This window comes from Salvelinus fontinalis, chromosome 6, assembly GCF_029448725.1.
Source record: "Salvelinus fontinalis isolate EN_2023a chromosome 6, ASM2944872v1, whole genome shotgun sequence".
Taxonomy (NCBI): Eukaryota; Metazoa; Chordata; class Actinopteri; order Salmoniformes; family Salmonidae; genus Salvelinus; species Salvelinus fontinalis.
In genome coordinates, this window is record NC_074670.1 from 25,388,184 (window position 1) to 25,411,816 (window position 23,633).

A 23,633-nucleotide genomic window follows, 5' to 3' on the forward strand; every position below is an offset into this window, starting at 1 on the left:
CGAAACATTAAGAACACCTGCTCTTTCCATGGCATAGACTGACCAGGTCAATCCAGGTGAAAGCTATGATCCCTTATTGACGTCACTAAATCCACTTCAATCAGTGTAGATGAAGGGGAGGAAACAGGTTCAAGAAAGATCTTTAAGCCTTGAGACAATTGAGACCTGGATTGTGTATGTGTGCCATTCAGAGGGTGAATGGGCAAGAAGTGCCTTTGAACAGGGTATGGCAGTAGGTGCCAAGAACTGCAACGCTGCTGGCGTTTTTCGCGCTCAACAGTTTCCCGTACGTATCAAGACTGGTCCACCACCCAAAGGATATCCAGCCAACTTGACACAACTGTGGGAAGCATTGAAGACATCATGATTCCGCATCCCTGTTGAACGCTTTTGACACCTTGTGGGGAGGGGTGGGTGGGGGCAATTCAATATTGCGAAGGTGTTCCTAATGTTTGGTATACTCAGTGTACACACATCCACAAAGACACACACATATACATTCATGCTATACACACATCACAACCGCTACTACCAGACTCTTACTATGACTGCTAAATACTGCACAATTTAAACACTTTCCCCCCAATCCCCCCTTCCCTGAAACACGTGTAAATATTGGACTATACATTGTGCCTTCCTAAAATGTTTATTCAATTCTACTGAGCCATTTACTTTATGTACGTGTTCTTATACTTTCTTATTTCTTATTGTTGCGTTGTTGTGTTCGTATCCCGTACACACGACTAATCAAATTTGAAACAACGTCTCTGCAGACATGATCCTGGTTGGTATAGAAGTGTATCAGTCACTAGCTGAGCCCTGGTCTTCTGATGCTACTGTTTGTTCTGTTGTTGTTGTGTGAAAACACTGTGAATTATTCAAAACAAACAGGGGAGTCAGATGGCTTCTGTCTCACATATTCCCTCAGCACTGTTTGATATTGCACTGTCGCTTTCCAAAATGCCAGTATGTTACACAGCATATGCCAAATAAAGCTACATGAAAGATGTGTTCCATTCAGTCAGTAGTATTTACTGCAGGTTGTTTTGGTGTAGGAAAGGATATCACATGCACTGTTATTTGGCGATACACAGTTAACAGGATTTTGACTCTTACCTGTAAGGTAGGCTTCGCCCAAGATGTACTGTTATGGAGTGTAGGCGAGCCTGCTCCTTTTTACGTCCAAGGACTTTATTTGTTATGCAAATGTTGACCCTGTGTTTTGCTTGATCATGTCACTTGACCTGGATTTTAACCTTTTATTTGAAGCCTTTTCCAGAAATGATAATTACACAAAAAATGTAAGCAATTGTCATAGGATGGTGCTGGACCAACTGATCCAGGTCATGTGACAGAGGTAAACTGGCTCTGGCAGCCAAAACAGCCAAAAACGACATCTAAATGCGAATTGATTCTCATTGTGATACGGTTCTAGAAACATAAAGCCCTTTACTCTCATTGCAAATCAAAATCATTTCACATATGCAAATGATACAGTCACTGTATACGTTTAACTCTGTTTTAACAGTATTTGTCAGTTACAAAACTTTTCTGACGTCCTTCCATTACACACAGGTGTTCGGAGATTCTAGATATCTCATAAGAATAGCTGGTCATCTCTGCTTTCGTAAACAAGAGCTGTAACATGGACATATGGCCGTGTGGGGACCCTAACCATATAAAAGTGTGTAATAATTGAACATTTAGTTTATTGAAAATGATATCTTGCCGATATGAAAGTATCAGCGTTTCGACAGAGCATTTGGCCAGCGTCAGACCCCCTCCCCCCCAGCATATAGGTACTTGAAACATCCATGTAGTCACGGATGGACTCGGGCTCACCCACTGGGGAGCAAGGCCCATTCAATCAGATTGAGCAACAACAAAAAAATACATTATTATATATTTTTTAATGCTCTACTTTTCAGTGTTCCAAATGGGACATTATTTTTCGTATTTACCTAAACATGCAGGTTAGGGTAAGGGACGTGGTTATGGATAGGGTTTAGAGTAAGGTCATCCCAAGGATCTCTCTTAGCATCTACCGTTTGAAAACATTTTACCCACAATGCATTTAGCCTTGGAACATGCCATTAGCCTAATGTTCCCCAATTACCATATTCCCCCAAAGCCGGCTTGCCTGTCACATTCTCTGACCGGGAAACATGAAGGACCTCTCTCTATAATTATGTGGAAAAACAATTAAGCATTAACATTCCTTTAGCTTAACTTTGAGCGTTTTAATTGATAAACGTGATCCCTTTTGGTAGCAACATTAAATCATAAAATGCATGAACAGGAAGGGTAACATATTTGTACCGGGGGACGTGCAGAATGTTGTTTGGCAACAATCCTATTGCCGGTGTTCTGACCACAAACATACGTTTCTTCTCTTTTCACAGGGGATCAACAATATGCAACTTCGGGAAAATATTGGACAGTAAGTAGGCCTACATTTTTCCTCACAGGTCGTAATGCTTGGCTGCCATAATCAGGGCATTGTAGGGCTGGATATGGCTCGACAACGTACCTCAATCCAGGGATGGAAGATGTCGCTGTCTTGCTACTTATCCCGGTTGACAAATTTAGATGATTTAAATACAGCTAGTTTTTAATTAATGCTAGGTAGCAGAAGCCACAGCAGCCATTTTGGAATGGCATGTAGAACGTTGTGTTAACGTTGTGTTAAACAACAAAGGATAGTCAGCAAATCAGGCAGCAGAAATGTAATCATCCGAGATATCAAAAGGACTGAAAATGATATCAAAATGATGAAGGTTATATGGTGTTTTGTTTAAATGTACTTTTTTTTTTACAAACATTGGAGTAAAAGCAGCTTATATTTTGGGTTCTGATGGGGTACAATTATTGAACTAAACTCATGAGGCATTTCTAAGTTATATTCTTCAAGAATCAGTTGATACATATAATTCATTTACTGTATGAGTCCAAAAATAGATGTAGTATAACCGGTGTCAGTGTGCTGGTTTAGCATGTAGAGCTGCCTCACTGAACTTGAACCAGGGCCCTCTAACTCGCCAACACACATGACCACACGCTTGACAACGTACGAGCCGTTTGAGCTATACAAAAGTTAGCTGTGGAGTGATGTTACGATTCGCTCTTAACTCTTTTACAGTAGCGTAACCTTTAAATGAGTAGGGCACAAGCTCTGTGACACCGATCAATGTCTCTTTTAGATAGAAATTAAGCTACAACCATAGGCTTCAGAATCCAATTTGATAAGATTACTTCTCCAACTCACTCCACCTATCATCACTTTGAGACGAGCCAAAGCATGCCGTCTCATTTCTAAGAATTCCTCACCATTCAGAGGCTCTATTAGGAAATAAAGGCATACAAATGCCAGACTCGATGTTTGAATAGAATGTGTCAAGCCCAATGAGTCTAGAAGTAGTGCTGCAATTCGTTCTACATTATGTACAGAGTGTGTAGGCCATATAAGTTTGCTAGGCTGTTGGTTATGATGCTTCCAGATGTGTACTGTTTGTCTTTAAATATCAATTAAGCCTGTTGTATGTGTATCAGTCTATCATGTAAACTCAGCAAAAAAAGAAACGTCCTCTCACTGTCAACTGCGTTTATTTTCAGCAAACTTAACGTGTAAATATTTGTATGAACATAACAAGATTCAACAACTGAGACATAAACTGAACAAGTTCCACAGACGTGTGACTAACAGAAATTGAATAATGTGTCCCTGAACAAAGGGGGGGTCAAAATCAAAAGTAACAGTCACTATCTGGTGTGGCCCCCAGCTGCATTAAGTACTGCAGTGCATCGCCTCCTCATGGACTGCACCATATTTTCCAGTTCTTGTTGTGAGATGTTACCCCATTCTTTCACCAAGGCACCTGCAGGTTTCCGGACATTTCTGGGGGGAATGGCCCTAGCCCTCACCCTCCGATCCAACAGGTCCCAGACGTGCTCAATGGGATTGAGATCCGGGCTCTTCGCTGGTCATGGCAGAACATTGACATTCCTGTCTTTCAGGAAATCACGCACAGAACGAGCAGTATGGCTGGTGGTATTGTCATGCTGGTATTGTCATGCCAATCAGGATGAGCCTGCAGGAAGGGTACCACATGAGGGAGGAGGATGTCTTCCCTGTAACGCACAGCATTGAGATTGCCTGCAATGACAACAAGCTCAGTCCGATGATGCTGTGACACACCGCCCCAGACCATGACGGACCATCCACCTCCAAATCGATCCTGCTCCAGAGTACAGGCCTCGGTGTAATGCTCATTCCTTCAATGATAAACACGAATCCGACCATCACCCCTGGTGAGACAAAACTGCTACTCGTCAGTGAAGAGCACTTTTTGCCAGTCCTGTCTGGTCCAGCGACGGTGGGTTTGTGCCCATAGGCGCTGTTGTTGCCGGTGATGTCTGGTGAGGACCTGCTTTACAACAGGCCTACAAGCACTCAGTCCAGCCTCTCTCAGCTTATTGCGAACAGCACTGATGGAGGGATTGTGCGTTCCTGGTGTAACTCGTGCTGTTGTTGCCATCCTGTACCTGTCCCGCAGGTGTGATGTTCGGATTTACCGATCCTGTGCAGGTGTTGTTACACGTGGTCTGTCACTGCGAGGACGATCAGCTGTACGTCCTGTCTCCCTGTAGGGCTGTCTTAGGCGCCTCACAATACGGACATTGCAATTTATTGCCCTGGCCACATCTGCAGTACTCATGCCTCCTTGCAGCATGCCTAAGGGATGTTCACGCAGATGAGCAGGGACCCTGGGCATCTTAATTTTGGTGTTTTTCAGAGTCAGTAGAAAGGCCTCTTTAGTGTCCTAAGTTTTCATAACTGTGACCTTAATTGCCTACCGTCTGTAAGCTGTTAGTGTCTTAACGACCGTTCCACAGGTGCATGTTCATTAATTGTTTATGGTTCATTGAACAAGCATGGGAAACAGTGTTTAAACCCTTTATTAACTACATAACAGATGTCATAAGAAGATAGATAGATCTGGGCCTCCCGGGTGGTGCAGTGGTCTAGGGCACTGCATCGCAGTGCTAACTGCGCCACCAGAGTCTCTGGGTTCGCACCCAGGCTCTGTCACAGCCGGCCGCGACCGGGAAGTCCGTGGGGCGACGCACAATTGGCATAGCGTCGTCCGGGGTAGGGAGGGTTTGGCCGGTAGGGATATCCTTGTCTCATCGCGCTCCAGCGACTCCTGTGGCGGGCCGGGCGCAGTGCGCGCGAGCCAAGGGGGCCAGGTACACGGTGTTTCCTCCGACACATTGGTGCGGCTGGCTTCCGGGTTGGAGGCGCGCTGTGTTAAGAAGCAGTACGGCTGGTTGGGTTGTGCTTCGGAGGACGCATGGCTTTCGACCTTCGTCTCTCCCGAGCCCGTACGGGAGTTGTAGCGATGAGACAAGGTAGTAATTACTAGCGATTGGATACCACGAAAATTGGGGAGAAAATGGGATAAAAAAAAAAAAAGATAGATAGATCTGTGAAATTATTTGGATTTAAAAAAAAGACAGGGTCCTGAAAAAGGGACGTGTCTTTTTTTGCAGAGTTAATATCTGAAATTGAATCCTAACTGTAGATACCTGTAGTAGAATTGGGCTTGTTGCATCTCTACACAAAGCATTGTTAGTTATAATGGGGCGGCAGGTAGCCTAGTGGTTAGAGCGTTGGACTAGTAACCGAAAGGTTGCAAGATCCCTGAGCTGACAAGGTAAAAATCTGTTGTTCTGCCGCTGAACAAGGCAGTTAACCCACATTTCCTAGGCCGTCATTGAAAATAAGAATTTGTTCTTAACTGACTTGCCTAGTTAAATAAAGGAAAAGTAAATCAGGGTGTGTGAGAATATCTCCCCCTGGGTTTACCCTAATGAAAAAGGAAAGACAATCAAGCTCTCACAAGGCACCCCCTTGTGCCAAAGGAAATGCAATGCAATTAGGAACAGTCCTTTTCCCCTACAAACATAATGAAACCAGTATCTGTTTTCCTCCACTTCCACTTGTTTTGTCTCCGTTTTAATACTTCATTAGACGGACTGAACTAAATTGTAAATGAATACAATAAGACTCAGACTGCATGAATGTCCACTTTACTGCATGGCACACCATGTGCATCCGTTCCCTAGTCCCAGAATACTATGTATCAAGTAGTGACATCATACATTAAGGATGCCCATAGGTGTCAAACCTAGTACACAACACCAATATTTGTGAGATTTCCTGTATGAGATATTATACAGTAGTTGTATTGTACCTGACTTGTTTTGTTTTGGCCTCTTCAATAGCTGCACTGAGAGACAGCATGCCTGTAAGTGATATCAACATCACAGTGTTTTGTGTTATGACAGCCTCATTTTGTCAGTTGTCACACGTTGATACTAGCTATCTTCTTATGACATCTGTTATGGAGTTAATGACTTTTATGATCGAAATGTACAAAAAGCCTTTTCTCTGACTAAAGAAAATATTGTTTCCTCTCGATCTCAGTCTAAAACGATCCAAACAGTTCCATGATATCATCCAACAAATTAATGTCTTCTACAGGCCCACGTGTATCACTTGCAGACAGAGTTATTGGGTGAGTAAAGCATCTCTGCATCTCCTGCGGGGAACACCAAGCCTTCAGCACAAGATCTCAGGCAGACATCAATAAGAATGCATAGACACTAATGCTATTACTGAATCCTTATTCGTCGGAACGCTTGATTCAATCTCTGTTCTATTCTTGTCTTAAACGTCCCCCACTGAAAAATACTCCAGGATGAATTCTGAGTGAACGCCTATAGTATGGACAAGGATAGCTCAGTATATTTTAATATACACTATATATACAAAAGTATGTGGACACCCCATCAAATTAGTGGATTTGGCTATTTCAGCCACACCCATTGCTGACAGGTGTATAAAATCGATCACTCAGCCATGTAATCTCCATAGACAAACATTGGCAGTAGAATGGCCCTTACTGAAGAGCTCAGTGATTAACAAGTCAAATAATTGCCCGGTTAGAGCTGCCCCAGTCAACTGTAAGTGCTGTTATTGTGAAGTGGAAATGTCTAGGAGCAACAACGGCTCAGGCGCAAAGTGGTAGGCCGCACAAGCTCACAGAATGGGACCGCTTAGTGCTGAAGCTTGTAGTGTGTAAAAATCGTCTATCCTCGGTTGCAGCACTCACTTCCGAGACTGCCTCTGGAAGCAACGTCAGAACAGGAACTGTTCGTCGGGAGCTTCATGAAATGAGTTTCCATGACCAAGCAGCTGCACTAAAGCCTAAGATCACCATGAGCAATGCCAAGTGTCAGCTGGTGTGGTGTAAAGCACGCTGCCATTGGACTCTGGAGCAGTGGAAACAGCACCAGCCAGCTGATGGGCAGAGCCACAACGACAAATGTGATTTTTCTTCTCCCACTGGCATAAAATGTTCTAGTGACTCATGTTATGGTAATAGCCTTGTGCTACCAACTGTGGCACTGGAGGGGGTAGTATACACACACACACACACACACACACACACACACACATACACACACACACACTCGATCAGACACATCCATCTGACAAATCTCCACTATCCCATCCATCTCCAATCTCTCCAAAACATAACACTGCCTTGTCTTGTGCTCTTGTACCCTGTCTTATACTGTAGAATTGACAGATTGAGAAGTTGAGAGAACATAGAGGGCCATTTAGAATGAGTGATGACATGAGAACAGTGTGGAGGAGGTCTGTGGAGAACAACTGTGAATCCCCTCAAGGTTCATGCTCCCATGCACCTCTCTGGGGGCATATACACAATGAGAGGGCCAACTATCCAATAGGTCATTAAGCTCGAGATCCTGGGTCTCGACCCCGCCCTGTGCAACTGGGTCCTGGACTTTCTGAAGGGCCGCCCCCAGGTGGTGAAGGTAGGAAACAAGGTCTCTCCACCCTGCTGATCCTCAATACTGGGGCCCCACAAGGGTGCGTTCTCAGCTCTCTCCTGTACTCCCTGTCCACCCATGACTAGCGTGGCCATGCACGCTTCCAACTCAATCATCAAGTTTGCAGATGATACTGCAGTGGTAGGCTTGATTACCAAAAACGACGAGACGAGCTACAGGTAGGAGGTGAGGGACCTCAGAGTGTGGTGTCAGGAAAATAACCTCTCACTCAACGTCAACAAAACAAAGGAGATGATCGTGGACTTCAGGAAACAGCGGAGGGAGCACCCCCCATCTACATCAACGGGACAATAGTGGGAAGTTTTAAGTTCCTCGGCGTACACATCACGGACCAACTGAAATGGTCCACCCACACAGACAGCGTGATGAAGAAGGCGCAACAGCGCCTCTTTAACCTCAGGTGGCTTAAGAAATTTGGCATGTTACCTAAAACACTCACAAACTTTTACAGATGCACAATCGAGAGCATCTTGTCGGGCTGTATCACCGCCTGGTTTGGAAACTGCTCCGCCCTCAACCGCAAGGCTCTCCAGAGGGTAGTGCGGTTTGCACAACGCATCACCAGGGGCAAACTACCTGCCCTCCAGGACACCTACAGCACCCGATGTCACAGGAAGGCCAAAAAGATCATCAAGGACAACAACCACACGAGCCACTGCCTGTTCACCCCGTTATCATCCAGAAGGCGAGGTCAGTACAGGTGCATCAAAGCTGGGACTGGGAGACTGAAAAACAGCTTCTATCAAGGCCATCAGACTGTTAAACAGCCATCACTAACATAGAGAGCCTGCTGCCAACATACATACTCAATCTCTGGCCACTTTAATAAATTTACTTAATAAAGGTATCACTAGTCACTTTAAATAACACCACTTTAATAATGTTTACATATCCCACATTACTAATCACATTTGTATATACTGTTCTATACCATCTACTGCAAAATCCATATATTTATATGTACATATTCTTATTCACCCCTTTACATTTGTGTGATAAGGTAGGTGTTGTGAATTTGTTAGATTACTTGTTAGATATTAATGCATTGTCGGAACTAGAAGCACAAGCATTTTGCTACACTCGCATTAACATCTGCTGACCATGTGTATGTGACCAATAAAATTGTATTTGATTTGAATAGGGACCCATATTGTAGTTGCTGTAGTATACTGGGGATGGCACTTATGTAATACCCTATTATTATACACAGCCAGCCAGCCAGCCATTCTATACTCCAACCACTATACGGTGGCTATATTTAGCATAGAGAGGGAAGAAGCTTTAGGTGGGGTAGTCATTATATGTGTTTGTTGAAATAGCATACTTCATTCCATATGTACTATTTGTGAGACAACATGCTTTGCCATCCTTTAGTGAGACTAGGTCATAGGATTACTGTACAGATACCGTAAAAATATCTGTTTAGGAAAAAAACGTTTAAAAGTTAATATTCTGTTAACTCACATCCAAATAATGTTGTTGACTCGTCCTATACTCACATTTGTGGCCATAGAACATGATGTCATGTGGGATCATTGGCCGAGCTGGTCAATCAGCAGTCTACCCACATGAATATTTTTAAAGACCGGTATACACACATACCATTCTATTTGTTGGAGTACTCCTACACCATTCCAACAGAGAAAAGCTGCTTTTTAACATATTTAATTAAAAATAATTCAAAAGGAAAACTATTTCACTCATATTGTAATTAATTATAGGTCATATTTCCTAGAAATCTGGAAGCACTGGACAGTTATTTTAAATATTTGCTAAGTAGTAATATTTGATTAGTAAGCCCACAGGCTGAAGCCTCATCTGTGTGGTGGATGATCTACAGAAGACAACAGTCAATTATACAGTGATGCTAAGATCAATAACAATTGTGTCAGGAAGTGGAATGACGTAGGTCTAATCTATGCCGTGGTTCATACTTTGCTTGAGTGACTATTCATCCCCACAGCGACTGAGTGTTTTCATTCATAGTAGGGATGATGTCAGCACGGCACAACAGACAGACAATCTGACTCACCTAGCTACTGCACGTTGATCATAATGCAATTCTATTAGCATTTACGTAGTGGTGCTTTCATGTCGTTCAGCCGCCATTGTTTTGGTCTGCGTCACTGGACCCATCCATTGCATGGCATGATGCGTGTGCGTAGATGCTCCCTCCAAAAAAAGAAGCCAGCCACTACCACCCTACTATATACACTAATTGCTAAATCATGGGTTAGCACTAAAATACACTGTATAGTAAATCCATATTGAATTTGAAACCTGGAGTGGAATATGACAAGAACATGTTCTATATTGCTGATAAAACGTGATAAACAACTGCTAGGGAATGATATGTCCTCTACGTCAATGTGATGAGCATTCTCCCAACCCCCGACTGCCACATGGGAGAGAATGTCAATACCTAGACTGGAGCCAGGCCCACTGGCAAACAACACAAATACCATTGGCCTCGGTCGGCTAAAGGCTGAGAGAGAGCCTGTAGGTGTTTCTGAAAACATAAACGGTATTGGCAGATTTGGCACATTGGTCAATGATTTCACCTCTATTTTTCGCTCATTGTTTCAGGCATCTGATATTCAATTCAATACACTGAGAGCTTAGTGTCCAATGAGACAACCTCCCAAATAATGGCTATGTGAAAGGTGTGGGGGCGATAGATAGCTGACTATGTATAATCCGGCGGCTGTTAAATGAATTGGTGGGTATTAGCTTTGGTCCAAATAGCAGAGTAGACTGCTGGGAGGCGTAGTGTTTTGTCCGACATGTTCTCTCTTTTGTAAGGCTGGTACATAACAGCAGCAAGTTGTACATTCTGTATGAGTAGAAATAATGTCACTGCTTTTCAGCAGTAGCTGTTATTGTATTCATATGTTGTGTGCTTCCTTGGTGAACACATGTCGTCAAACTATAATATATTGTATCCCTCCAGTCTTTTCCCTTTGAATTTCAGCTACAGCCATAGAAAACACATACTGTATTTGAAGTATTTAAAATGTCAAGGACCCTGCCTATCATTTTTCCTATTGATTCTGAATGTAATTTGCCTTGGGCTGCTATCCAATAGCCCTCCACAGCTGCAGCACCACAGTGATGAGAGAATATTACTCCTGATTCATGTCTGTTGAGCACGACACCCCCTCCCCGAGACCCCCGGCCCTTGCCCCTTTCACATCCCATCAGTTCAATCAAGAGGTGTTCCCACAGGTCGCCGCGGTTACCACCTGCCTGCTGAATGCTAATGGTGACAAGCGCAACGGCAACGGGAGAGAGAGAACGGAAGAGAGAAAGTGAAGGATAGGGAAAGCGGGAGAGGGTGAGAGAAAGAGTGTGAGAGAGAGTGAGCGGGAGAGAGAGAGAGAGGGAGAGAGAGAGCGCGAGAGAGAGGGAGAGAGAGAGCGGGAGCTCAGGACATCAGCCTCACGAGGGAATAGTGGGGGAGCAGAAAGAGAAGGAGAGGAGGGATAAGGGTGACGTAAGCAGTGAGTATGGGAACTGATTATCATTGCGGACAAGCGGAGATCGTTCTGTGCTTTTTATCACTCTCCCTCTCACACACACACTCCCTCTTTTCTATTGGAGTGTCTATCCTCTAGCACTGACTGCTTCTAAACAAACACACACTTACACACACAAAAACAGCCACACACGCATACTCTTACACACACAGCAGACGGGGGGGTCTAACACACACACACACACACACACACACACACACACACACACACACACACACACACACACACACACACACACACACACACACACACACACACACACACACACACACACACACACACACACACACACACACACACACACACACACACACATACACACCATCTGATGACAAACCTACGCTCTCCTCCAGTACATTCAGCGGGGACATGATGTGAGTGAGTGTGTGTATTTTGTATGTGAGCGTGTGAGAAAGAGCAAGATGCCTGTGTGTGAGAGTGTGTAAGCGTCATCTGTAAACATCTGTCTGGAAGACTACTCCCTGCTCCCGGCATTCTGCCTTGGCTATCCAGCAGGTGAGTATCATGTTGATACTGCAGTCTATTGTTTGTTCGTTCATTGACCGTATGCGAGCGTGTATTTAGTGGGCGTGTAATGAAGTGGGTGTATTTGTTCATGTGTAGTGTCAGCTACTCTAGTTGTATCGCTGGTGTCTCTTGCAGTAGAATCCTCTACCGGGTGTCATATTGCCGATGAATTAATTGATAGATGCAGCAACAGTGTTTGATAACCTGCGGTGGCACCACTGGAAATGAATCAAGCCTATCAGTATCACGGTGCTGCTACTACAAATACAGTTCACTGCTCGTGGATTTAGACTCGCAGCATTGAGACATTTGCTAAAGGGTTGAAGTACTGCTGTGATGCTGTTGTTGCAGTTCTGTTGTTGCAGTTCTGTTGTTGCAGTTCTATGGTCATTATGATGAGGATTATGTGCATTATACTGTATGTGTACAAGTGGAGGCTGGTGGGAGGAGGTATAGGAGGACAGGCTCATTGGAATGGAATGGAAAAGGGAAAGGGGGTACAACTGAACGCCTTCAACTGAAATGTGTCTTCCGCTTTGAACCCAACCCTCTCTGAATCAGAGATGTCCGGGGGGGGGGGGGGGGGGGGGGGGGGGGGCGCGCGCTATCTTAATTGACGTCCACGTCTCAAACTAGAGGGAATGGAGTCAAACGTGGCTTCCATGTGTTTTATGTGTTTGATACCATTCCATGTATTCCATTCAAGCCATTTACATTGAGGCCGTTCTCTTATAACTCCTCTCACCAGCCTCCACTGATGTAAAAGGATTATAAACAATAGAGAATGAGAATCATTTTAAAGCATGTTGCTTTCCTGTATATCTAACACTCGTAGGGAAGGGATTGTAAATGTGAATTACAAGACAAATATAACAACTAGTATTTATGGTAGCGATAAGTATGTACGAGTCCTAGAGAGGGATTGCAGAGTAGCGATATGTATTTGTCACACAAGCAATAGATCAACGTTTATGGGAGTGCCAATGCCTGTAGCGAACGATTTGATTGACTTCTGTGATTGTTCGCAGTCTAAATAGCATAATAATGCATACATGGCACCACATTATGGTCTATTTAGCCACAGATACTGAATGTATTTCAGAGATGTACAGTATATTCTTCTTAAGTCATCTGTCAGTTCTGTACAATTGGATCAATAATATATAGCACTATATATAGTGTATTCGGAAAGTATTCCGTCCCCTTGACTTTTTCCACATTTTGTTACGTTACAGCCGTATTCTACAATTGATTAAATTGTTATTTTCGCTCATCAAGCTACACACAATAACCCATAATGACAAAGCAAAATATTTTTTTGTAAATGAAATGTCAATGAAATATAACATTTACATAAGTATTCAGACACTTTACTCAGTACTTTGTTGAAGCACCTTTTGTCACGATCGTCGTAATGAGCGGACCAAGGCGCAGCGTGAGTATAGTTCCACATATCTTTAATCTCCGTGAAACAAACAAAACAATAAAGAAACAACGAAACGTGAAGTCATGATGTGCACACAGGCAACTAAACACAAACAATATCCCACAAAGCACAGGTGGGGAAATGGCTACCTAAATATGATCCCCAATCAGAGGCAATGATAAACATCTGCCTCTAATTGGGAACCATATTAGCACCAACATAGAAATAGACATACTAGAACACCCCCTAGTCACACCCTGACCTACTACACCATAGAGAACCAAGGGCTCTCTATGGTCAGGGCGTGACACCTTTGGCAGCGATAACAGCCTCAAGTCTTATTGGGTATGACACTACAAGCTTGGTACACCTGTATTTGGGGAGTTCCTCCCATTCTTCTCTGCATATCCTCTCAAGCACTGCCAGGTTGGATGCTGCACAGCTATTTTCAGGTCTCTCCAGAGATGTTCGATCGGGTTCAAGTCCGGGCTCTGGCTGAGCCACTCAATGACATTCAGAGAGTTATCTCGAAGCTACTCATGCGTTGTCTTGGCTGTGTGCTTAGGGTCGTTGTCCTGTTGGAAGGTGAACCTTCGCCCCAGTCTGAGGTCCTGAGCGCTCTGGAGCAGGCTTTCATCAAGGATCTCGCTTCACTTTGCTCCGTCCATCTTTCCCTCGATGCTGACTAGTCTCCCAGTCCCTGCCGCTGAAAAACATCCCCACAGCATGATGCTGCCACCACCATGCTTCACCGTAGGGATGGTGCCAGGTTTACTCCAGACGTGACGCTTGGCATTCAGGCCAAAGAGTTCCATCTTGGTTTCATCAGACCAGAGAATCTTGTTTCTCATGGTATGAGAGTCCTTTAGGTGCATTTTGGCAAACTCCAAGCGGGCTGTCGTGCCTTTTACTCAGGAGTGGCTTCCGTCTGGCCACTCTACCATGAAGGCCTGATTGGTGGAATGCTGCAGAGATGGTTGACATTCTGGAAGGTTCTCCCATCTCCACAGGGGAACTCTGGAGCTCTGTCAGAGTAACCATAGGGTTCTTGGTCACCTCCCTGACCAAGGCCCTTCTCCCCTGATTGCTCAGTTTGGCCGGGCGGCCAGCTCTAGGAAGAGTCTTGGTGGTTCCAAACTTCTTCCATTTAGGAATGATGGAGGCCACTGTGTTCTTGCGGACCTTTCAATGCTTCAGAAATGTTTTGGTACGCTTCCCCAGTTCTGTGCCTTGACACAATCCTGTCTCGGAGCTCTACTGACAATTCCTTCAACCTCAGGGCTTGGTTTTGCTCTGACATGCACTGTCAACTGTGGGACCTTATATAGACAGGTGTGTGCCTTTCCAAATCATGTCCAGTCAATTTAAGATACCACAGGTGGACTCCAATCAAGTTGTGGAAACACCTCAAGGATGAGCTTTGGAAACAGGGTGCAGCTGAGCTCAATTTCGAGTCTCATAGCAAAGGGTCTGAATACTTATGTAAATAAGGTTAAAACAAATATATAATACCTTATTTATTATAAAAAAATATTTTTGCTTTGTCACTAAGGGGTATTGCGTGTAGATTGATTAGAACAAAAATATAATGTAATCCTTTTAGAATAAGGCTGTAACGTAACAAAATGTGGAAAAAGGGAAGGGTTCTGAATACTTTCCGAATGCACCGTACGTGTCCATGCATATTCAAGTGTCTCAAGGGTTCCTTAAGTTTAGAACTGTGTGCTTACTATGGGTATGTTCAGGACATCCACGTACAAACTATGCCTCTGCACAGATACACATATATGCGCAGACACACACATACACGCACATGAATTCATGCATACTAGTACACACACACGGATGATTTCATGCCAGCTCTTTCATTATGAAATAGTTGTGCACTGAGGTGGTAAAGTAATGTTACATGCATTTGTTGCTGTGAGGTTTTATAATTGGTCAGAGGGAATTGGGTCAAAAAGGAAGGAAGCTGGCTCAGAGTAACACAGGTGCATTAAGAGAGCAGGGGGGAGTGGAACATTCAGCTTCAGTAGCCCACAGAGCACAATACCCCAGGCTGTATACTGTAGCAACCGACTAACCCCAAAACACTCATCAACACACACACTCACACATTATTTATTTCTCTTTACATGAATGTGTAACGCTTTTTGAACCCTTCTCAGTAGTTCAAGTAGTTACAATGTAGAACAGATTAACATTACAGTAAGCATATCTTGTATTGTGCTAACCCATTGATTGTGTGTGTGTGTGTGTGTGTGTGTGTGTGTGTGTGTGTGTGTGTGTGTGTGTGTGTGTGTGTGTGTGTGTGTGTGTGTGTGTGTGTGTGTGTGTGTGTGTGTGTGTGTGTGTGTGTGCGTGTGGGAGGGGGTCTACTGCAAGGGAAAAGTTGCATAACATCCCCTCTTTTCTGACACTGTCCAATCTTCTGTCACCATGGCATTGTCCATAATCAGTGATGCCAGCTGGCTGTCCCCTGGCAGCCGGCCCATCATTCTGTTGTCATCAAACAGTAGCAGCAGTCCTGGACAATCATGAATTAAACTCTTACATGTCCCTTATACTGTCTGTCATAAATGCTTCTTTAAGCATAAACTAAATGTTGTCCTAGGTACAGTTGTAGGATCATAATTTGAGCCAATTTGCTAAAGCAAGCAACAGGAAATGTGAATTATTATGTGGATTATAACTAATGGACATTTTTGTAGGGGTTGGTACATTTTTGTAAGGGAAAATGAAGCCTGAAATTTCAGCCTTTTTAAACCTCAAATACACTACGTGATTTAAATGTCCTGCATTGCAGGAAAGTTCTCCTGCAACAGGGTGATCAAATTAAGATCCTACGTCTGTAAGTAGGACAGACGTCAAATAATGCATTGAGTTGATGAGTTCATGTTGGACATTGACATGCCATTTAGCAAATTACGAGCTAGCTATAGCACATAGTGCTGGATAGGACAAGATAGCATTAGCTTGGTTGTCAGTCGTACTAAGAGTCATGTACTTGTCTGATGTAATACTTATGATAGCATGAAAAATGCGTTGATTAAGGGGTTCAGTACGTATTATGAATCAAAAAAAGTCCACAGTCTCTAATTTACTAATTGACTGACAGACTGATATACCTTTTGGTTACAGATGGACATTTTAGTTTCTGCTAAACTACGCTATACTATACTATAGCAATGTAATAATGTGAGGATCAATATACAGTAATTTTATGCAATTTTATGACCGGAGATGATGGAATGAATGAACCCAAACCAAATCTCTTTCTGTTAGAAGTCCGCCACAAGAGACTATGATGAAAGAGGCCTAACAACATGTTTTCTACATTCTGTTCCAGAGAGTGGACTGTGGGCTGATAGTTTGGGGATGTGAGGAAGAAGAGGACTCATCACAATGACCAACCAAGACAAGTGGGTCACTCTGACCCCAGCTGAATTCTCCCTTCTGCAGGAGTACGCTCAATGTAAGTCTGTGTCTCTGACAGTGTGTTTGTGTGTGTGTGTGTGCGCGTGCACGCGCGTGTGTACGTGCGTGCACGTGTACACCGTCACTTATACTCTCACAATCAAGTTTAAACTTCATTGAAAATTGAATCTAGTCACGTATAAAATGTGGCACTGGATTAGTAAACTACTGTAGAGCCCATCCCAGCAGTATGCCCTAATCCACCTCACTGAGAGAGAGATTTTCCTACTATAACAGAGCCCAGTTACTGTAATGGTGACTGCATAAGTGTAACAGTCCTGACCTGTTTTATGTTGTTTTTATGTGTTTATGGTCAGGGCGTTAGTTTTGGGTGGGCAGTCTATGTTATTTGTTTCTATGTTGGTTTTGGTTTGCCTGGTATGGCTCTTGATTAGAGGCAGGTGGTTTGCGTTTTCCTCTAATCAAGAGTCATATTTAGGTAGGGCATTCTCACTGTTTGTTTGTGGGTGATTGTCTCCTGTGATGTCTTTCGTCGTTGTCGATGTGTTTTTCACTTACGGGACTGTTTGGCTGTTCGTGTGTTTCGATGTAACGTTCCTGTCCGTGAGTTTACGTTTGTGATGTGAGTTTATGTTCAGGTTCCGTTCTACGTCGTTTTGTTATTTTGTAGTTTTGAAAGTGTTTTGTTTTGTTTCGTGGCTGTCAAATATATAATAAAGATGGCATATTTCCCTGAACCCGCATTTTGGTCAGAAGATCCTTCTCTCCTCACCTCATCCGAGGATGAGGAAAGCGACAGCCTTTACAGAATCACCCACCAACAAACAGAGACCAAGCGGTATGGGAATGCTCGACGGAGCAACAAGAACTTCTGGACTTGGGAGGAGATCTTGGACGGTAGAGGACCTTGGGCTCAACCAGGGGAATATCGCCGTCCAAAGGAGGAATTGGAAGCAGCGAAGGCTGAGCGGCGCTGGTATGAGGAGGCAGCGCGACGACGCGGTTGGGAGCCCGTGAGTCAGACCAAAAAATTTCTTGGGGGGGGGCACACGAGGAGTGTGGCAAAGCCGGGTAAGATACCCGAGCAAACTCCCCGTGCTTACCGTGGAGGTAGAAGGCGTCGTACTGGTAAGACACCGTGTTATGCGGTAAAGCGCACGGTGTCCCCAGTACGCGTGCTTAGCCCAGTGCGGGCTATTCCACCTTGCCGCACTGGGAGGGCTAGGTTGGGCATCGAGCTGAGTGCCATGAAGCCGGCCCAACGTATCTGGTCACCAGTACGTCTCCTCGGGCCGGTGTACATGGCACCAGCCTTACAGGTGGTGTCCCCGGTTCGCCTGCATAGCCCAGTGCGGGCTACTCCACCTCGCCGCACTGGCAGGGCTACGGGGTCCATTCAACCTGGTAGGGTTGGGGAGGCTCGGTGCTCAAGAGCACGTGTCCTCCTTCACGGTCCGGTAGACCCGGTGCCACCTCCATGTACCAGTCCTCCGGTGGCAGCCCCCCGTACCAGGCTGTCTCTCCGGGTTCTCTCTCCTGCTGTTTCCTCCTCTCCAGCGCAGCCGGTGCCTAGACCACGCACCAGGCTGTCTCTCCTTCTCCTCCCTACAGAGCTATCCGTCTCCCCAGCGACATCTGAGCCATCCGTCTTCCCAGCGCCATCTGAGCCATCCGTCTCCCCAGCGCCATCTGAGCCATCCGTCTCCCCAGCGCCATCTGAGCCATCCGTCTCCCCAGCGCCATCTGAGTCATCCGTCTGCCAGGAGCCTGCAAAGCCGCCCGTCTGCCATGAGCCTGCAAAGCCGCCCGTCTGCCATGAGCCTACAGAGCCATCCGCCAGACAGGAGCCGCTAGAGCCGTCAGCCAGACAGGAGCCGCTAGAGCCGCCCGCCAGACAGGATCTGCCAGAGCCGCCAACCAGACAGGATCTGCCAGAGCCGCCAACCAGACAGGATCTGCCAGAGCCGCCAACCAGACAGGATCTGCCAGAGCCGCCAACCAGACAGGATCTGCCAGAGCCGCCAGCGAGCCATGAGCAGCCAGAGCCGTCAGCGAGCCATGAGCAGCCAGAGCCGTCAGAGAGCCATGAGCAGCCAGAGCCGTCAGAGAGCCATGAGCAGCCAGAGCCGTCAGAGAGCCATGAGCGTCGAGAGCCGTCAGCCTGCCCTGAGTGTCGAGAGCCGTCAGCCTGCCATGAGCGTAGAGAGCCGTCAGTCTGCCATGAGTGTCGAGAGCCGTCAGCCTGCATGGACCTGCCAGAGCCGTCTAAACAGGACCTGCCAGAGTCTTTCAGCCGGGATCTGCCCCTTGTCCCGGTGTTGCCCCTTGTCCCGGTGCTGCCCCTTGTCCCGGTGCTGCCCCTTGTCCCGGTGCTGCCCCTTGTCCCGGTGCTGCCCCTTGTCCCGGTGCTGCCCCTTGTCCCGGTGCTGCCCCTTGTCCCGGTGCTGCCCCTTATTCCGGTGCTGGTCCTTATCCTGGTGCTGCCCCTTGTTCCGGTGCTGCCCCTTGTCCCGGTGCTACCCCTTGTCCCGGTGCTGCCCTTTGTCCCGGTGCTGGCTGTTTATTTTGGGGAAAGTAGTTTTAGGGTGGTCAGTGGAAGGGGTAGACAGAAGAGGGGAGTGACTATGGTGGTGTGGGGACAGCGTCCTGAGCCGGAACCACCACCGTGGTCAACTGCCCACCCGGACCCTCCCCTGGACTTTGTGCTGGTGCGCCCGGCGTTCGCACCTTGAGGGGGGGGTACTGTAACAGTCCTGACCTGTTTTATGTTGTTTTTATGTGTTTATGGTCAGGGCGTTAGTTTTGGGTGGGCAGTCTATGTTATTTGTTTCTATGTTGGTTTTGGTTTGCCTGGTATGGCTCTTGATTAGAGGCAGGTGGTTTGCGTTTTCCTCTAATCAAGAGTCATATTTAGGTAGGGCATTCTCACTGTTTGTTTGTGGGTGATTGTCTCCTGTGATGTCTTTCGTCGTTGTCGATGTGTTTTTCACTTACGGGACTGTTTGGCTGTTCGTGTGTTTCGATGTAACGTTCCTGTCCGTGAGTTTACGTTTGTGATGTGAGTTTATGTTCAGGTTCCGTTCTACGTCGTTTTGTTATTTTGTAGTTTTGAAAGTGTTTTGTTTTGTTTCGTGGCTGTCAAATATATAATAAAGATGGCATATTTCCCTGAACCCGCATTTTGGTCAGAAGATCCTTCTCTCCTCACCTCATCCGAGGATGAGGAAAGCGACAGCCTTTACAATAAGAGCAGAGAATATCTCTATGCACTGCCACTGTGTTATGAAACCCAGCCTAATCCAACTTGATTTGGTGTAAAGCTCAAACAGTACAAAACCCCCTCTTTCTCTGATGACTTGGAATCATCCATATGTCTGTAATCTGTTATTTGGCGCCCCTTCTGATTTTGCAGCACACCAGCTCAAGCATTAAATCTGTCTGGTGCTCTGGTGCTGTTTATGTTAAACCATTATTAATCATAACACAAAAGCTTCCCCTGCGGGCCAAAGAGAGTTATGAACCTCTTGAAGTTATACTGCAAGTATTCAGATTTTTGGAAATGAAAAATTTGACTGTGCAAGTTTTGAGATGGATGGTTTTGTTGCCTTTCAATGGGAATAGTGAGATATACTGAAACCTTTCTTGCGTTGTTTCCAGGGCAACAATTAGATTGAGTAACATTATTATTTGCAATATTTAATATATTTTGGTTTAAAAATAGTTTTCGGAAAAGGAAGGAATCTCAAAAGACTTCCCACATGACCACAACTATAAGAACTTCATCCCAGTATAATAGAGGAGAATAAAACAACAGAGCTAATTTGAGCAGCAATAAAGACCCTAAATCTATATAGCGTCTTGACTGGAGGTTATTTTATTAGATATTCACATACCTCAGTCCAAATCTGCTTTTTTTGCTTGGGATCACTTCTGCAGGCAAAGGGTTTCACTTGGCCATGACATCTCTCTCGCTATTTGTTCTACGTGTTTTGACAGAATTGTTCCGCCGACTGTAAGCAACTCTCCAGCCTCTCTTTACTGTCTCTGATTGGGATCGTTTCTCCTCTTCTGCAGTGTTTACCAGGGGCGCAGCTTTGGTTCTAGAAGTGGGGGGGACATAAGATCAGATTTAATATTGCAGATAGATTGTGGCTTCTATCAATGTAATTGTCTGCATCATTTCCAATCCCCCATGTATTTTTTGTAAATATTTTACATAAATGTATATATTTAAAAATATATATATATATGAGGGATTGGAAATGATACAGACAATTTACATCTGCAATATTAAAGCTGATCTAGCCTCTAAAAAAAAATCCAGCTCCGCTATAATGTCTGAAAGTCTGAGAAGAGACAGGGTTTGGGACCAGGGGGAAATGAGAAGGAAAGAAAGAGTGAGGGACAGTGTGTGATGGAGAGATTTGGATAACCGTGTTTCAATGGGCTCACAGCTAGTCATTATGCTCCGTTTGCAGCGTCAGGTTATAAAATATCCCATTCTCCGAGCTGCAACAATGGACCTTCCGCTGTTTCCACCTCTCCCTCCCTCCTTTTCAGTCCCTCCAGCTTACTTTAGCCTCTCCCCCACACCCTCTTCTCATTAAAAGGTGAAGTGAGCGATATTGCACACGTTTCCTCACTTCAGATACTGCATGAGCACCAGTACTCTACAGTCTACTTCACTGCAGTTATGACTTCATAATCAGAGACGATTATAGGAATGGATTTTTTTTGCACAGTGACGTTGCGGTTTGTATTTTCCCAGGTGCTGTGTAAAAGAACACTGATGTGACATGCATTTTGGCCTAAAGTAACCTACACTAAGTAATTTCCTTTTGAAGTGTTAGCATTAGGACGACAACGTGACAGTTTTTTGACCGTGTAGAGGAGTGATAAAAAAACAGTGCATGAGTTAATACTTTTTAATTATTTTTGGTGGGTTTATCACGCAGGCAACCAGTCACACGTTTCATGGTCTCACATGGTCATCCTTCAAAATCTAGTCTTGTTGCTCCAGAAGCTACTGTCACGCCCTGACCATAGAGAACCTCTTATTCTCTATGTTGGTTAGGTCGGGGTGTGACTAGGGTGGGTCATCTAGGTAATTATATATTATAGTTTTCTCTTCCTAATAAAAAGGATGGAAACATACCACGCTGCATTTTGGTCCACTCCTTATGATGATCGTGACAGAAAATCCCACCACCAAAGGACCAAGCAGCGTGGCCAGGAGGAGCAGACATCCTGGGCCCGGGAGAGAAAGGAGGATCAACGGCGACTCCGAAGTTCACGACCACGACAGAAGCCCGAGAGGCAGCCCCCAAACATTTTTAGGGGGGGGGCACACGGGTTGTTCGGCGAAGCCGAGGGCCGAGTCTGGGAGCGAAGAGGAATATTGGGATAGACTGAGCGAGGAGTATTTTGAGATAGTTGAGGGAAGTGATGAGGTAGAGTGGATGGTTTGGTGTCTGGAGCAAGACAGTTGCTGTGAGGAGCGTTGGATCAGTCAGGCACCATGTTTTGCGGAGATACACAATGTGTCTCCAGTGCGCATCCACAGCCTGGTGCGTTCTGTGCCAGCTCCTCGCACTTGCCGTGCGAAAGTGAGCATCCAACCAGGACGGGTTGTGCCGGCTCAGCGCTCCTGGTCTCCAGTACACCTCCTCGGTCCAGGATATCCTGCGCTGGCTCTACGCACTGTGTCACCAGTGCACCTTCACAGCCCAGTGCGTCCGGTGCCAGCGACCCGCACTTGCCGGGCTAAAGTGATCATCCAGCCAGGACGGGTTGTGCCAGCTCTACGCTCTAGACCTCCACTTGAGGTGCGTGTCCCCAGCCCGGTACCACCAGTGCCGGCCCCAGTCCGGAGTTCCCAGTCCGGAGCTTCCTGCGAGGGTTCCCAGTCCGGAGCCTCCGGCGACGACCTACGGTCTGGAGTCCCCGGCGACGACCCACGGTCCGGGGTCCCCGGCGACGACCCACGGTCCGGAGTCCCCGGTGACGACCCACGGTCCGGAGTCCCCGGCGACGACCCACGGTCCGGAGTCCCCGGCGACGACCCACGGTCCGGAGTCCCCGGCGACGACCCACGGTCCGGAGTCCCCGGCGACGATCCACGGTCCGGTGCCTCCGGCGACGATCCTCGGTCCGGAGTCCCCGGCGACGACCCACGGTCCGGTTCCTCCGGCGAGGGGGGGTACTGTCACGCCCTGACCATAGAGAGCCTAGGGTGGGTCATCTAGGTAATTTTATATCTATGTTGGCCTGGTATCAGCTGTTTATCGTTGTCTCTGATTGGGGATCATATTTAGGCAGCCATTTCCCCTTTGTGCTTTGTGCGATCTTGTCTAGGTATAGTTGCCTGTAAGCACTACTCTGAGCTTCACGTTTCGTTTTTTCGCGTTATTGTTTTTATTATTTGAGGTTTCTCTTCCTAATAAAAAGGATGGAAACATACCACGCTGCATTTTGGTCCACTCCTTATGACGATCGTGACAGCTACAAATATCATAATGGAACAGCTAGAATAACATAATAAAACAATGTCTACACCAGGGGCCCAAATGGACCAGTCCTGCCAGGACACTCCTAGGGCTACACTCCCATAGTTTGAAAATACAGGAAGAGACCTTGACAGGAACCAGACCAAACGGACCAGGCAGAGGCGTCTAACCCCCTTACCGGATCCAGAGTCTGGTGATTCCTCCTGTAATTTCGATGCGGTTTGGCGGGTGTCAGATCTAATTCCTCCTGAGCTGTAG

The 23,633-nt window shown here is 45.8% G+C and overlaps 1 protein-coding gene across 2 annotated transcripts in view; it reads left to right on the forward strand.

Moving 5' to 3' along the window:
• The first annotated feature begins 11,291 nt into the window (after positions 1-11,291).
• The window catches only part of LOC129857456 (diacylglycerol kinase beta-like), a 55,031-nt gene continuing 42,689 nt past the window's right edge, over positions 11,292-23,633 (forward strand). Inside the window, exons 1-2 of one of the 2 annotated variants that reach the window (XM_055925713.1) lie at positions 11,292-11,441; positions 16,781-16,906. In XM_055925713.1, the coding sequence (XP_055781688.1) occupies positions 16,837-16,906 (70 nt within the window). In that variant the 5' untranslated portion in view covers positions 11,292-11,441; positions 16,781-16,836. The other variant, XM_055925712.1, reaches the window with a different exon arrangement.